Consider the following 13,801-nt stretch of genomic DNA (forward strand, 5'->3'; position numbering starts at 1 on the left):
GCTCATCACCCCCCACCAGGTACTTGCAGCACACTCCAGTCCCGTGGACATTTCCATTTCATGCCTAGAACACTCTTCTCCCCATCTTTGACCAACTCAACCATTTCTTCTGGAGGGAACTCTCCCTGATTTCCCTTTCCCAATCCCTGACTGCAGCTGATCAGCCAGCCCCTCCTTTATGACATTAACCTTGCCCTTCTGATTTGTAATTGCTTCTTTTCCTGCCTCTCTCCTTTTAAAGGAAAAACAACGTCTTTATCCATCTTTGTATCACCAGCACCTGCACTGTACCTGTCTCAACAAACACATAGTGAATAAATTGTGAGGTATGCAGGTGGAGTATAGTTCCGTTTTCAGAAATTGTGCTAGATAATGAGGGGCTGATTTGCTTCAAATCTGTAAATCCTTTGGTGTTTGAAATTAAATGGTAGGTCATTTGTATCAAATTTAATATTAGCACCAAACTAGTTTTTTTTTTCCCTTTATTACGAGCTATTTTAATTGCCCTATTTAATGAAGCAGGCTATGCAAACAGGAAGGGAGTTTTAGATGTTTTTCTTGGAATGAATCTTTCCCACCTCCTCAGGCAGATCTGCAGTTATTCTTTTTCATTCCAGCACCTTCTATATAGCAGCTGCTCATAAATAAACAGATATGTATTACCCATTTTAACTGTTAGAAGAGGGCGCTCCTCCTGAAGTGACATGGAGTTTTTCCTGCCGACCCCACTTCCTTTGCAAACAGTTTGAAGGTCTGTCCTTTTCTCCTCCACTTTAAAGCACACTTGGCATCCCCTAGCTCCTTCCCACTGTCCTTCCATCCTCTTACAGATTCCTTTCTTCCACTGAGGTTTGTTCATTTGTTCAACAATAAACATTTACTGGACTTCAGCAATATGTCTGGCAGTGTGCTGGGCATTGGAAAAGCAAAGACTCAGAACAACCAGATGTCACTGCCCTGGGTTTTTTCACAAATCTTGTCATATCTCACTTTCAAAATGCTTTCAGCTCTCCCAGGCCTCTCCATTGTCACTTGCCTCCAGATCAATCTTTTCATTCACCCAGGACCAAGGCACTCGACTCGGAGTCTTCCTCTAGATTCTCCAAAACAGACAACATCCTGGGTGACTCAAACATTCAAGAGGACAACCCTGGCCTCGTGGTTCCTTGAGGGTCTGCTCCGACAAACCACACCCGTGACTGACCCTGACATCGTCCCCCAAAAGCTCTGGATCCTATGAAAACAGCCTCCTAACCATTCACCTGTCTCACTCTCTTGCTCTTCAAACAGCTGGGAGCCCTAGGACGGTAGGTACACACAGACATGCCTTCCCCCCGACCCAGCCCCCCCACCCCACGCCAAGGAGCTCCAGAGCCTCAGAGGTCTGCCTGACCTCCCCAAAGGAGGGCTTCATCACCGCTGTCTTCCTGCTGTGAGCGGACCTGCCACTTGTAACTTTGAATCCTTACCACTGCCACCCTCTTCTTCCACCCTCCTTCCCTCCATGTGTCTCTTCTCCTCATGTTTTTCACTCAAATACTGACCTTTACATAGACACAGTCAATCAGCAAAACCCTTCCTCCAGTCAATCGTAAGTGAATCACTAATTCATTAAATTCAAAGATCTGAGCTCCTCTGAAGTGTCAGGCACTGTTCTAGGTGCTGGGGATACAGCTGTGAACAGGACATGTGAGAACAAGACATGGGACTGAAAGGAGACAAGGATATAAGTCCCACTGGGTTCAGTGCCTTAAAAAAAATGAAGGGCAAGGAAGATTGGGCAGGGGGCAGGGTGGCAGGACCTGCTATTATAGCAGCTGCTCAGAGGTTAAACAGTGTAGGATGTGGACAGAAACTCAAGGCGGCAAGGGAGTGAGCAGTGCCCGTAAATGGGCAGCGCATCCAGCTAGAGGTAACAGCTCATACAAAGGTCCTGAGGCAGGGATGTATCTGGAGTGCTTGCGGACAGAGAGGAGACTCAAGTAGCTGAAGCAGAGGGAGCCAGGAGGAGAGGGGTGGAGATGAGAGCAGAGAAGAGACGCAGAGTCAGATCGTGTTGGTCACTCTGAGGACTTTAGCTTTTACTCCGAGTGACGTGGGAAGCCACTGGAGGGTTTTGAACAGATTGTTCCATCTCATTTGAGTTTCTAAAGGATAACTCTGGCTGCTGAGTAAGCAGAGGGAAAGAGGGCCTTTATTTCCAGCTCTGACAAACACGAGTGTCCATCCATTTCCAAGACATATAGGGATTAAATGAACATAACATACCACTTCTTCCACAGTGGCAGGACCTTTTGATCTCAGGCGAAGTGTCTCCCTTCCAGTACCAATCCTTCCTGTTGATGACTTTCCAGCTTCTGACCTAGGCTCCATGTCTATAAACATACAATGGATGGGGAAACATACATATATTAAGAATTCCAACCAGTTGCTATAAAAGCTAATGAGTTTCCATCACAAATTTCTGTACAGTTATTGAAGAGATTTGATAAAAGCTATGCCTTCTGATAAAATTTCCCAAAACAAAATAAATTCACCTGTCATCCATTATTCTCATATGAGAGCCTCTATGAGGTCTGCCTACAACAAGGAAAGGGAATACGTGAAATGTGCTGATCGGAAAGACTGGAAGTTATAAGGAATAAAAAATAAAAGTTGGTTTTATTGTAAGAGTAAAGAGGTATATGTGGCAGGAAAGCAGAGGTAGGTGTGTAGCTGGACTTCATTAAGGTCGTAAAGAAGGGAAGATAGAAGACTTCTTGATAGAAGACAGAGATGGAGGCACTATTATTGGAGGACCTACCTTCTGCTGGATGCTTTCAATACAAAATCCCATTTAATTCTTGGGCCAACCTATGAGGCAAGTTAGAGCCGTCATTTTACAGAAAAGGAAACTGAACTCAGTAAGGATCAGAGCTGGTATTCAAATCCAGGCCTTGTGACCCCAAAGTCTCAACAACACTTCACCACCACACCTCTTGGAAGCACAAGGGATAAATTCAGAGGTAACAGACCTCAAGAGGCTGGGAACAGGTTCCAAGGAAGGAGTTTCCCTCGCAAGGCAGACGACAACAGAGAGTAAGAGTCCACGAGAAGCCGCTCCTTCCCTATGCTGGTTTTCTACGTGTGTGTTTTGGTTTGGTTTTGGTTTTCCAGCATACCAAGAGTCACCCCCACTCCCAGACAGTAACATAAATGAGTGGAAGGGTAGGGTGGGAACTGAGGATAACTCCCAGGACGTACCCTATCCAGGCCACTCCAGTAACTGACTGCTCTGTGAGAAGGTAGGCCCTGCACAGCCAGATCTTCTACTGGTTTGCAGAGAAGATGAACACTCAGTTTTGTGTCAACCTCCTGATTTTTAACTTTTGGCAACTAAATCAAACTTTTAAAAACGACATAATGTGCTCTGCAACAAGAGAAGCCACCACAATGAGAAGACTGCGTGCCGCAACGAAGAGTAGCCCCTGCTCGCCGCAACTAGAGAAAGCCCGGGCACAGCGAGGATGACCAAACACAGCCAAAATAAATTAATAATAAAGATAAAAACAACGTAATGGCAAAAATAAAAAATTTGTGGATCAGATTCTAATCATAGGCCACTGATTTATAACTTCTGCAGGTATCCCGAGTCCCCTTGACTGAGGACTCTGGCAGCAGTCTGGGGCACGGATGGAGGTGGATGTGAGGAGACGCAGCACCAAGCCTGGGAGATAAGTGAGCTCCAATGCAGAGTCACAGGGCAGGCCGCAGTGTACGAGCAGGTGGTGAGGTCCATACAAAGCTCTCAAAACATGGACATCAAGTGGCCTGCACAAACACATCCTTCCTTAGAATCTAGGATAATTCCCTTCTTCAGCAAGTCCTGTTTCACTATTGGGGATCTATTCCAAGGTGACTAAGGATTTTACATGTTAATTTTAACCTGCATTTGAGGACAGAGCCACCAAAACATAAAACACATAAGTCTTCCTCTGAGAGTGAAATCATTCAAAATAATCATGCAATAAATAGGGTAGTTCCCCTAAGCCAAAACCTCTAAATGGTGGCTGACAGTGCTCATGTTGACCACGTTGACCAGAGAGATGCTCAGGAGACCAGAGCTGTGTCAGCACGTCTGCAGCATTTGCCTTGCCAGTCACACTGTGTCCCGTCCGAGGGAAGAACAGATTAACAGGAGATGCTCACTCAGCACAGGGTTTCCAAAAGAATGCCCAACGAAAAAGATGAGGCCAGTCTGTCACCAGCACTGTCCAGGATTCTATACTACCCAGTTTGGAGTCATGTACAGACCTACAGTGGTCAAGACAGCCTCACCTTAATGATGCTAACCTCCAAGATAAACAACCTTACACCCGCACTCCCCCTATCACACACTCTACCCACCGCGATTTCACCAAGCAACCTGCTCTGTATAATTTGTCTTCCAATATAAATTTTCTACAGGGTGGCAAATGAAGCACTCAGCTAACACATGTCTTTGGTTTACAACTACATATACATTTCTAACTGTAAAGTAATACACTGGCATTCTGACTTAACAACGAGTCTTTTGTAAGTTTGGTAAGCAAGACGTAACCCTGGAAAATTGCACAAGTTCTGGATACACTGAAGAAATTAAAGGTTCCTGGGATGTACGAAGCTGAGGACCCAGACTCTGGAACGTGGGAACTTCACGGAGGGAATGTCATCCAGGCTTGAGAAATCGGCCAGCCGCCCTAGATGATGTCTGTGCTTACCTGGCTCTTACCTGCAATACCAGTAGCTAAAAGGGAAAATGAAATGTAGAACAGAAGTATTTTTACTTGGTTTTTTTTTTAATTTTTAATTCATTTATATTTTTAATTCGTTAATTAATTTATTTTTGGCTGCGTTGGGTCTTCGTTGCTGCACACAGGCTTTCTCTAGTTGCGGTGTGCATGCTTCTCATCGTGGTGGCTTCTCTTGTTGTGGAGCACGGGCTCTAGGCACGCAGGCTTCAGTAGTTGTGGCACGTGGGCTTCAGTAGTTGTGGTGTGTGGGCTCTAGAGCACAGGCTCAGTAGTTGTGGCGCAGGGGCTTAGTTGCTCCGCGGCATGTGGGATCTTCCTGGACCAGAGCTCGAACCCGTGTCCCCTGCATTGGCAGGTGGATTCTTAACCACTGCACCACCAGGGAAGCCCCTAGGCTTTACATTTTTAAGCAGTTTTAAGTTCATAACAAATTGAGAAGACAGAGCTCTCCCATACACCTCTTGCCTCCACATATGCATCACCTCCCCCATGATCAATACCCCTCACCACAGGGCTACATTCGTTATAATCAATGAACCTACACGGACACATCATATCACATAAAGTTCATAGTTATGTTAGGGTTCACTCCTGGTGTTGTACATTCTGTGGGTTTGGAAGAATGAATAATGACATGTATCCACCATCAGAGTATCATTCAGAGTAGTTTCACTGCCCTAAAAATCCTCTGTGCTCTGCTTGTGCACCCCAGATTTTTTTTTTAATCATTACATGTTTGTCATCTTCTCCTCGAAAGTGTTATCTCAAAACTAACCACTTGGTGGCGCCAAAACAAAAGTTAAAATTTCACTTCTGGCTTAGACCAGCCTCCAGAAAGGCAGTTCTTGTGGCTAAAGAAATAGAAGCCATGTTTCTCCACAATCCTGATTCAGGGAAGTAAATCAACCGGTTTATACATGAAAACAGGCAGGATGGCCCTGTTCAGCCTCAGAGGGAAAAAAATGTTTTGCTTTTTTAATGTTTGCAAAGGTTGCTAGTCTGGCCTACTTTTAGGGTGCTGGCCAGTCTAAGCTTGTCGAACCAACCAGGCCAAGCCCTACATCAGTCACTTCACTTCTCATGAACAGGTTTTCATGAGGCCTCTCTTGGGGCTGAATGATGAGAGGGATGCAGTTCACACAGGAGATGCTGGTAATCGGCCTGCAGCTCGAAGGATTCACTAGACTCAGGGCTCCCCTCCTGTGTCACTTAGGGCACAGGACACTCAGAGCTCAGGGGTACACAGCTGCTCCCACAGCTGAGTGGGATGTCACCAAGAAGCAGTCGCCTTAGTTCCAAACCCTTTTGTGGCAACTGTATCTGTTACTCTAATTACATAATTGAATTTAAAACTATGTGAGCTGATGAAATAAGTGTGAAACATGGAGTTATTATTGCTAGGAAAACTAGGTTAACTGCTTTGGAAAGACTCCATAAGGGCGAGTTGCAAAAAAAAAAAAAAAAAGGTGTGGGCAAAATGATGCTAGGAGATTAGGAAAAATATCTTTAACCATCCAGCATTTCACATATCTGGCTTTTAGATATCAAACAGAAACCATAGATGTGCATTCAGGTTCTGATTACTAAAGCAAGACTTCATAGAACTCCAATTTGTGTCCTCTACTCAAAGAGCTTTTTACATCTAAAGAGTTGTAAAAGAACGCATATTTATATGTTTTAAAATAAAATGTTTATATCCACTTGTGTCATTCTTTATGATACCATTTTAACTGGCATTTTCAATAAACAGACCAACCCCCAGCCCCTGCTACAACATGAAGGTCAGGGGAGAGATGGGGAAATGGAGAAGACAGCAAGATGTCTGTCTCTAGTCCCACCCTGAGCCCCAGGGGAAGAAGAGCACTGACAGCGGCCAAGGCCCTATCTTCAGGTGGAACACATGCAAATGGTTTAGATCCCCAATGGACACAGGGTGACAGTGAGAAGGGTAGGCATTCTCCTGCTTCTGCGCAGAACAAGATCTTGTTCTGGTCCCACAAGGGCCTGAATTGGCCTGGAGTACAATTCATAGCAGGGGCAGAGCCATGATTTCCACGAGAGGGGGGCACATATGGACACCTCTGTGCCCAGCAAGAGACAGACTTCAGAATCAGAGAACTTGAGTTAAAACCCAGCTTCACCATTTACAAATTGTGAGAACTTAAGGAATAAGTTCTTATCTGTACAAGAACACTACTGAAACCAAGTGAGGCCCTGTGGGACTCCCAAGCACAGAGGCTCTTTTGTCCCGTTTCTTGTGGGCAAGGCTCCAGCCTCTATGACCTTCCCTGAGTTCCAAAGGGCAGATTCCACCAGTTGTTAATCAAGGGAGAAGCAGCCATGAAACCACCTGAGGCCAGATTAAAGGGACCAGAGAAGCTCATCAAGATTTGCCGACCACCTGAGCTGAGATTAAGGGTGTGCAGGCCCTGCTCAACCCTAATCTTGTCACAGACCCTCACCTTTGAACCACTGTTATAAAACCCTCATCAAATCCTCCCGGGTTGGGACACATAGTTTTTCAAGGCAGAAGCCCAGTGTGTCTCCCTTTGCCTGGCAAAGTAATAAAGCTATCCTTTTCTACTTCACCCAGAACTCTGTCTCCAAGATTTGATTCGGCACCCGTGTACAGAGAGGCCGATCTCTCGGTAACACTACCTATATAGGATGTTGTCTTAAGCATTCAAATGGCTGCCGTATGAAAGGTGCTTTGCCCCGTGGTCTGGCTCATACACAGAGAGCTGCTACTGCTGTTGGACTTGCTTCTGCTGACACGGTCCACACTGGACAGACAGCCATCTGCTCGTCCCATGCTCTCCCCAACAAAACCATTTGCACTGGTTTTCCCAGGATGAGAAACATGCAGAAGTCTCTCTTCAAATGTTCAGAAAACTATCACTTCAAATACAAAGGTCTCCTTTTTATTCTATCTTCTATAGAACTGTGATTTTTTTCCCCCTTCCATTTACAGGGGAGTAGAAACAACAGATGACCCATTACCTTACTCAGATTCTCCAAAGTGGCTGAGTTTAAGCCCAGCTCCTCGGGGGGGCGGGGGCACTCAGCAGTGGGGGCCCTCCAGTGTCCATCTCATTGGACCTCTGACCCCCATTCAAAACGTCCTGTTAGAGTTACATGACACCGTGTGGGCAAGAGGGCAGACACATCAACACTCCAACCTGGAAACTTAGAGTCCCCTCCCCTAACTACCCATGTAGGTGAACTAAGCTACTTCACCAAATTCACTAATCCATTTCTATAATTTCCACCTCTGGAGTTAGATAGCATCAAAAATGGTGGCCAGGGCTTCCCTGGTGGCGCAGTGGTTGAGAGTCCGCCTGCCGATGCAGGGGACACGGGTTCGTGCCCCGGTCCAGGAAGATCCCCCATGCCGCAGAGCGGCTGGGCCCGTGAGCCATGGCCGCTGAGCCTGCGCGTCTGGAGCCTGTGCTCCGCAACGGGAGGGGCCACAACAATGAGAGGCCCACGTAAAAAAAAAATGGTGGCCATATGGCAACTCAGGCAGGACTTTGCAGGATGTGTATACCAATGACTTTCAGCACTGCAGGCCCAGAAATGCTTTCTTCCAGTGTTTCCAGAACTGACCTGAGTCTTAGGGATTGACTCACACTAACCAAATTCACAAGAACAGACGTCATACATCAATGTATTAATCATAGGGAGGGATGGTATCAAAGGTCCAAGTGGGCTCCCATGCTTCATTCTCATGAACCCAAAACCTCCTGGGGAAAATGTCCAAGCAGAGACCCAGCCATGAAGGTCTAAGACAGCAAGGCTACGTGGGAAAAGGGGAAGGGATCATGCTCCAGACCATGAGTTCCAAGACTCCAAAAGCAAGGAGTGGAGAGTTGATGTTTTAGAGTCCCTCCCAACTGGGTGACTCTCAGTTTACCACGCCTCTACCCCTCTTGGGAATAATTCACTTGAAACTTTCTTCCCATTGGGTACCTGAGAAGTTTAGTGTGCATGGATGATACCAGAGAAAAGGACTTGGGCACAAAGGATAACTCTCACAGTCCAAGGCTGCAAACAGGTAGTTCAGTGACATGTGGTCCACAGACATGTTTGTGAAGTGTGCAACGTTTTCAGATTTTTTAAATTAGTTGCCAACTTTTAAAAGTTGGGTGATTTCTCATCAAAATTCAAATTTTAAGTTTCTCTTGGAGGCTGACGCATGCCTACAAAACAGTAATAATTAGGGTCGACAACTTTACTTTGGGGTTTGCAGCTCTCTGCCCTCATTTTCAGACAATCTCTCAAGGTATAGAATTTCTCACTACATATGGCTATAAAGCGTTATATGCTGTTTCATATACTAGTGTTATTCTTAGACTGCAGTCTTATTTCAAAGGAATAAATATACACACATACATCTACACTATAATTCATCTAGGGGCAAAAACATAGATCATCTGGGAAAATTAAAGGTAACTTTTTTAACTGATCATTTAATATGTCCCAGGTACTAGAAATTCTTGATAAGTTCTTTTATTTAATCTTCACAACACTATTACAAGGTAGGTATTACTCTAATTTTACAACTAAACTTACAGTTGAGGCTTGGAGAAGTAAGATGATTTCATCAAGGTCATAGACAACTGGTAAGTGGTAGAGCTGGGCTACCCCAGAGCCACTGCCTGATTTTATATTCTATTAAAGATTATGAGTTGCCATTGGTAACAGACATTAGTTGGCTGTCTTCTCAGTACCCAGTGGTCATGAGGATCACTGTGGTTCAGGGGAAGCTGATTGCTCCCAGCTTCAGGGATGGGACACACAAATGGGCCAAGCTAACTGATCCCCTTCATCACAGTGATTGTTTCAGAGGTGGACATGGGAACAAAGGTAAGTCAGAAAAAAATCTAAGGACTTTTGCTAGAAATTCTGAGGCAAGGACACTCTCTTTTTCTGTTCTATGTAAATAAGGAGGCACATGGTCCCAGCCATTGCTGATCACCATCTTGGGATACGTTAAGGATATATGGGTGATGAAGCTGATGCCTCAGGTAGCAGAGCAGAAAGGAAGGGCAAGAAACGGGGTCCTGATCACATTGTACGGGCCCTACATAGAGCTTTGCTAATGCCGGCATCACTCATGGACGGTTGATTTATAAGCTTCCCTTTTCTGCATTAGCCAGGGTCATAAGATTTTCCACTGTTTCCAAGTGAAAGATACCTCACAGATACAGAATTGTGTCTGAGCAATGAAGCAACCCTTCTAAAGAGACCTTCCAATGCTTGGACATACATAAATGACACTGTCCATAAACAGCTGGTGTGCTCACTTCCCTACCTCGACCCCCAACACTCCCTCCCTCCCTCCCTCCCTCTCTCTCTCCCCCCACCCCTCTCTCAGAGTAGCTGACATAAAACCTAGCTTTGCCCCAGAATTTAAAACTTTATTCATTCCCTTTTTCTATGTCTCCTTCCTCTCTCCAACATTCTTCAGACTTCTTCAGAATAGCTATGCTGTTTTTTTTGTTTTGATCGAGCTGGTAGGGTGCTGGGGCGGATACGAAGGAAAAGGAGATAAGTGGATGCCACATACACAAGGTGGCTATCGGATCAAAAGGGCTGGCAACACATGACCCAATCCACCCAAAAAAAAAAAAAAAAAAAAAAGGCTACACAAAGTTGCTCTTAACTGTTCCTTTAATGAGACTGAACCGTGTAAGACAAGTGTCAGAAGGGAAATAACTATGCCCAAAATCATCTTGTTCTCTAGGTAAGGTGTCATTTGAGAAAAACTCAACCCTATTTTCATAACTCCCTGAAATTACAGGCAAAAGTTAATGTGCATCTCTGGGATAATTTTACTCCAGAGGGGACTGTGTCACCAAAAATATTACAAACCTCGGGACTCTAACACGAGGAAGTTAAAAGGATGGCTAAAGTATTTTTATCCTTTTATACTTATTTTATTCCATAGTATGATTTTATGGGAATTCAAAAATCAAAAATTGTTCACTTTTATTCATGGTTTATTACACATATTTTTCCTCCACCTTTTAAAAAGTTTAGTAGTTACAAAAACAATCCTGCCAGGCTTCCCTGTCCCAGGTGGCACAGTGGTTAAGAATCCGCCTGCCAATGCAGGAGACAAGGGTTCGAGCCCTGCTCAGGGAAGATCCCACATGCTGCGGAGCAACTAAGCCCGTGCACCACAACTACTCAGCCTGCGCTCTAGAGCCCGTGAGCCACAACTACTGAGCCCGAGTGCCACAACTACTGAAGCCCACGCGCCTAGAGTCCGTGCTTCACAACAAGAGAAGCCACCCAATGAGAAGCCCGAGCACCGCAACAAAGAGTAGCCGACGGACATGCTATATAAGCCATCTGTCCCACGGCTTATCACTTTGAGAAAATTCCTTCGCAATCTTACCACTGCTCCCAGCCTCCCTCCCTCTCAGCTTCAGGACCCTTCTCCGTCATGGACAAATCAGCTCTCAGCTGAACTGCCCTTCGTTTAAATCTGCATTACAGCACATATCATATGGTTTGCATTATAGTCTAAGAGGCAGTAACACATACTGCTAAGCGCAGAAGCCTCAGGAGCAAACAGGAATGGAGTACTATGACCTCAGGGAGGTATTCAACTGCCCAAAGCCTCAGTTTACTTATCTAGAAAACCTTCATAGGAATGACACAAGGATTGAATCAGGCCAGAATAGAAGTCTTAGTAGCAATGACTTACATTTATGCAGCACTGTGTGCCAAGCACTATTCTAAGTGCTTTACCTATATTAACACATTCAATCCCCACAACACTTTATGGATAAGTAAACAGGCATAGAAGGGAGTAAGTAAGTAGTCCAAGATCACATAGGAAGTAAGCAGCAGAGGTAGGAATTCAACCCAAGCAGTGTGGCCCAGAATCTATGCCTTTAACCATTATACCATATTGCTTCTAATAAGCAATTGCTTTAAATGGTAGCTATTACGGCTATTGATAAACTACCTGATTCTTTTTTTTTGGGGGGGGGGGCGGTGGGTTCGCGGGCCTCTCACTGTTGTGGCCTCTCCCGTTGCGGAGCACAGGCTCCGGATGCACAGGCTCAGCGGCTAGGCCGTGGGATCTTCCCGGACCGGGGCACGAACCCGTGTCCCCTGCATCGGCAGGTGAACTGTCAACCACTGCGCCACCAGGGAAGCCCAAACTACCTGATTCTTAATATATCTGCCTCCTTATGTAAATTGCAAGCTCCTTGAGGACAGTAAACACGCTGACTCATCCATAACAGCTGTTAGGGGCTGGCTCTGGAGGCTCACTGCAGGGGTTAGAAGCCTACCTCCCGCGGTCACTAGCTAACTCTAAAATCTTGGACAGATTGCTTAACTTTTTAGAATGGCTGTAAGGATTAAATTATTTCCGACTTAGAAAGTACTTAGAAAAGTGAACGGCAGCTGTGACAATGACACACTGATATAGTTCATTATTTGATATGAGATGTGATTTACCATCTGTCTTTCCAGGATCCGGAAGAGTGCCAGAGTTCTCAACAAATATTTGCTAATCACCAACTCACCCACATTGTTTGTCTTGCTTCATGTGGGGTTCATCCTGTTTCTAAAATTACTCCTTAAAGAAAGGGCTACACCTTCAAGATAGTATCAGTAGTAATAATAGCAGCTAAATTCCACCATAGACTTATATGCACCAGGGACTGTTCTGATTGTTTTTGTGTTTAATCATTTAATCCTCACAACGGCCCAATGTGGTCGATATTATTATCTTTACTTTTTGTGTGAGGAAACCAAAGCACAGAAAGGTTAATTCACCCAATGTCACATTAACACACAGCCCATATGTGGCAGAGTCTACATACTTAACTACTTAACACTTTGTTGTCCCTTTTGTAACTTTTTTCATATTCCACAGGATATTTAGTAGAATTCAGTATATATAAAAGTACCGGACTTCCCTGGTGGCACAGTGGTTAAGAATCCACCTGCCAATGCAGGGGACACGAGTTCGAACCCTGGTCCGCGAAGATCCCACATGCCGCGGAGCAACTAAGCCCGTGCGCCACAGCTATTGAGCCTGTGCGCCACAACTATTGAAGCCCAAGAGCCTAGAGCCCGTGCTCCACAACAAGGGAAGCCACCGCAATGAGAAGCCCGCGCACCACAACAAAGAGTAGCCCCCGCTCGCCGCAACTAGAGAAAGCCCAGGCGCAGTAACGAAGACCCAACGCAGCCAAAAATAATTAATTAATTAATTAAGAAACAAAAAAAAAGTACCAAAAGCACTGTTGCTTGAAAAATGTTCACTCGAAATAGCATGAATAGTAGAGAGTATTTTTTAAATGTTTGAAGTGTCTATCTAAGAAGTCATAATACTTAAAAGCCAAAGTTTCTCTTAATAGCAAATAGACTTAGTCTTTGAAAATGAGCACATCAGTTAAGCTGAATCACGAAGATGAGGTACAAGTTTTCCAGCTGTGAATGACTCAAGGGAATCGGACGTACTTCACATACTGAACATCCTATTCTGATGGGCACATAGCACAGAAATGAGGTCTCTAAAAGAAGACATAGCCCAGAGATCTGTAACAAAATCTAACCCCAAAACAAAGACTATCGATGCTTTAGGAGGCCAACATTCTTTCAACTCCCTTTCTGTTTTCAAAACACTTTACTGATACATTTCATACCTCCTTCCACAAACCTCTTTCCATAAAGTGGAACAATTACAAATTAAAGAAATTCTCCAGGATAAGTTAAGTAGAGACTCATCTAAATAAAACTGAATCAAGGCCTCATAACATTTAATAATTAAAAGGCCTCGTAAGAAAACAAACCAGTTGAACTAGTCTGATCCTTCAGCCAGTTAAATGGAAGAATGAATTTTCACAGCCCTGGGAAAATCTAGGTTTACAGAGCAAACTCTGAAGGGTTGAGCTCATTGTGGAGACATGTTCCTTTTCACTGGCTAAAGAGAAAAGGAAGTGAGCCATGCCCTAAAAAAATTACCACTAGAGACATTCCAGCCGATACTTGATAAGAAC

General features: G+C 44.7%; 1 protein-coding gene across 2 annotated transcripts in view; it reads right to left on the reverse strand.

Annotated features, from left to right (window-relative positions):
* The window catches only part of GIPC2 (GIPC PDZ domain containing family member 2), an 84,784-nt gene that overhangs the window by 26,911 nt on the left and 44,072 nt on the right, over positions 1–13,801 (reverse strand). For both annotated transcript variants that reach the window (XR_003794279.1, XM_029227123.1), the window contains exon 4: positions 2,269–2,375. Coding sequence is in view for 1 of the 2 variants with exons in the window: in XM_029227123.1 (XP_029082956.1) it covers positions 2,269–2,375 (107 nt within the window). In the remaining variant the exon portion in view is untranslated. The remainder of the gene's footprint in view (positions 1–2,268; positions 2,376–13,801) is intronic.

This window comes from Monodon monoceros, unplaced genomic scaffold, assembly GCF_005190385.1.
Source record: "Monodon monoceros isolate NGI ecotype Baffin Bay Population unplaced genomic scaffold, NGI_Narwhal_1 Super_Scaffold_18, whole genome shotgun sequence".
NCBI lineage: Eukaryota > Metazoa > Chordata > Mammalia > Artiodactyla > Monodontidae > Monodon > Monodon monoceros.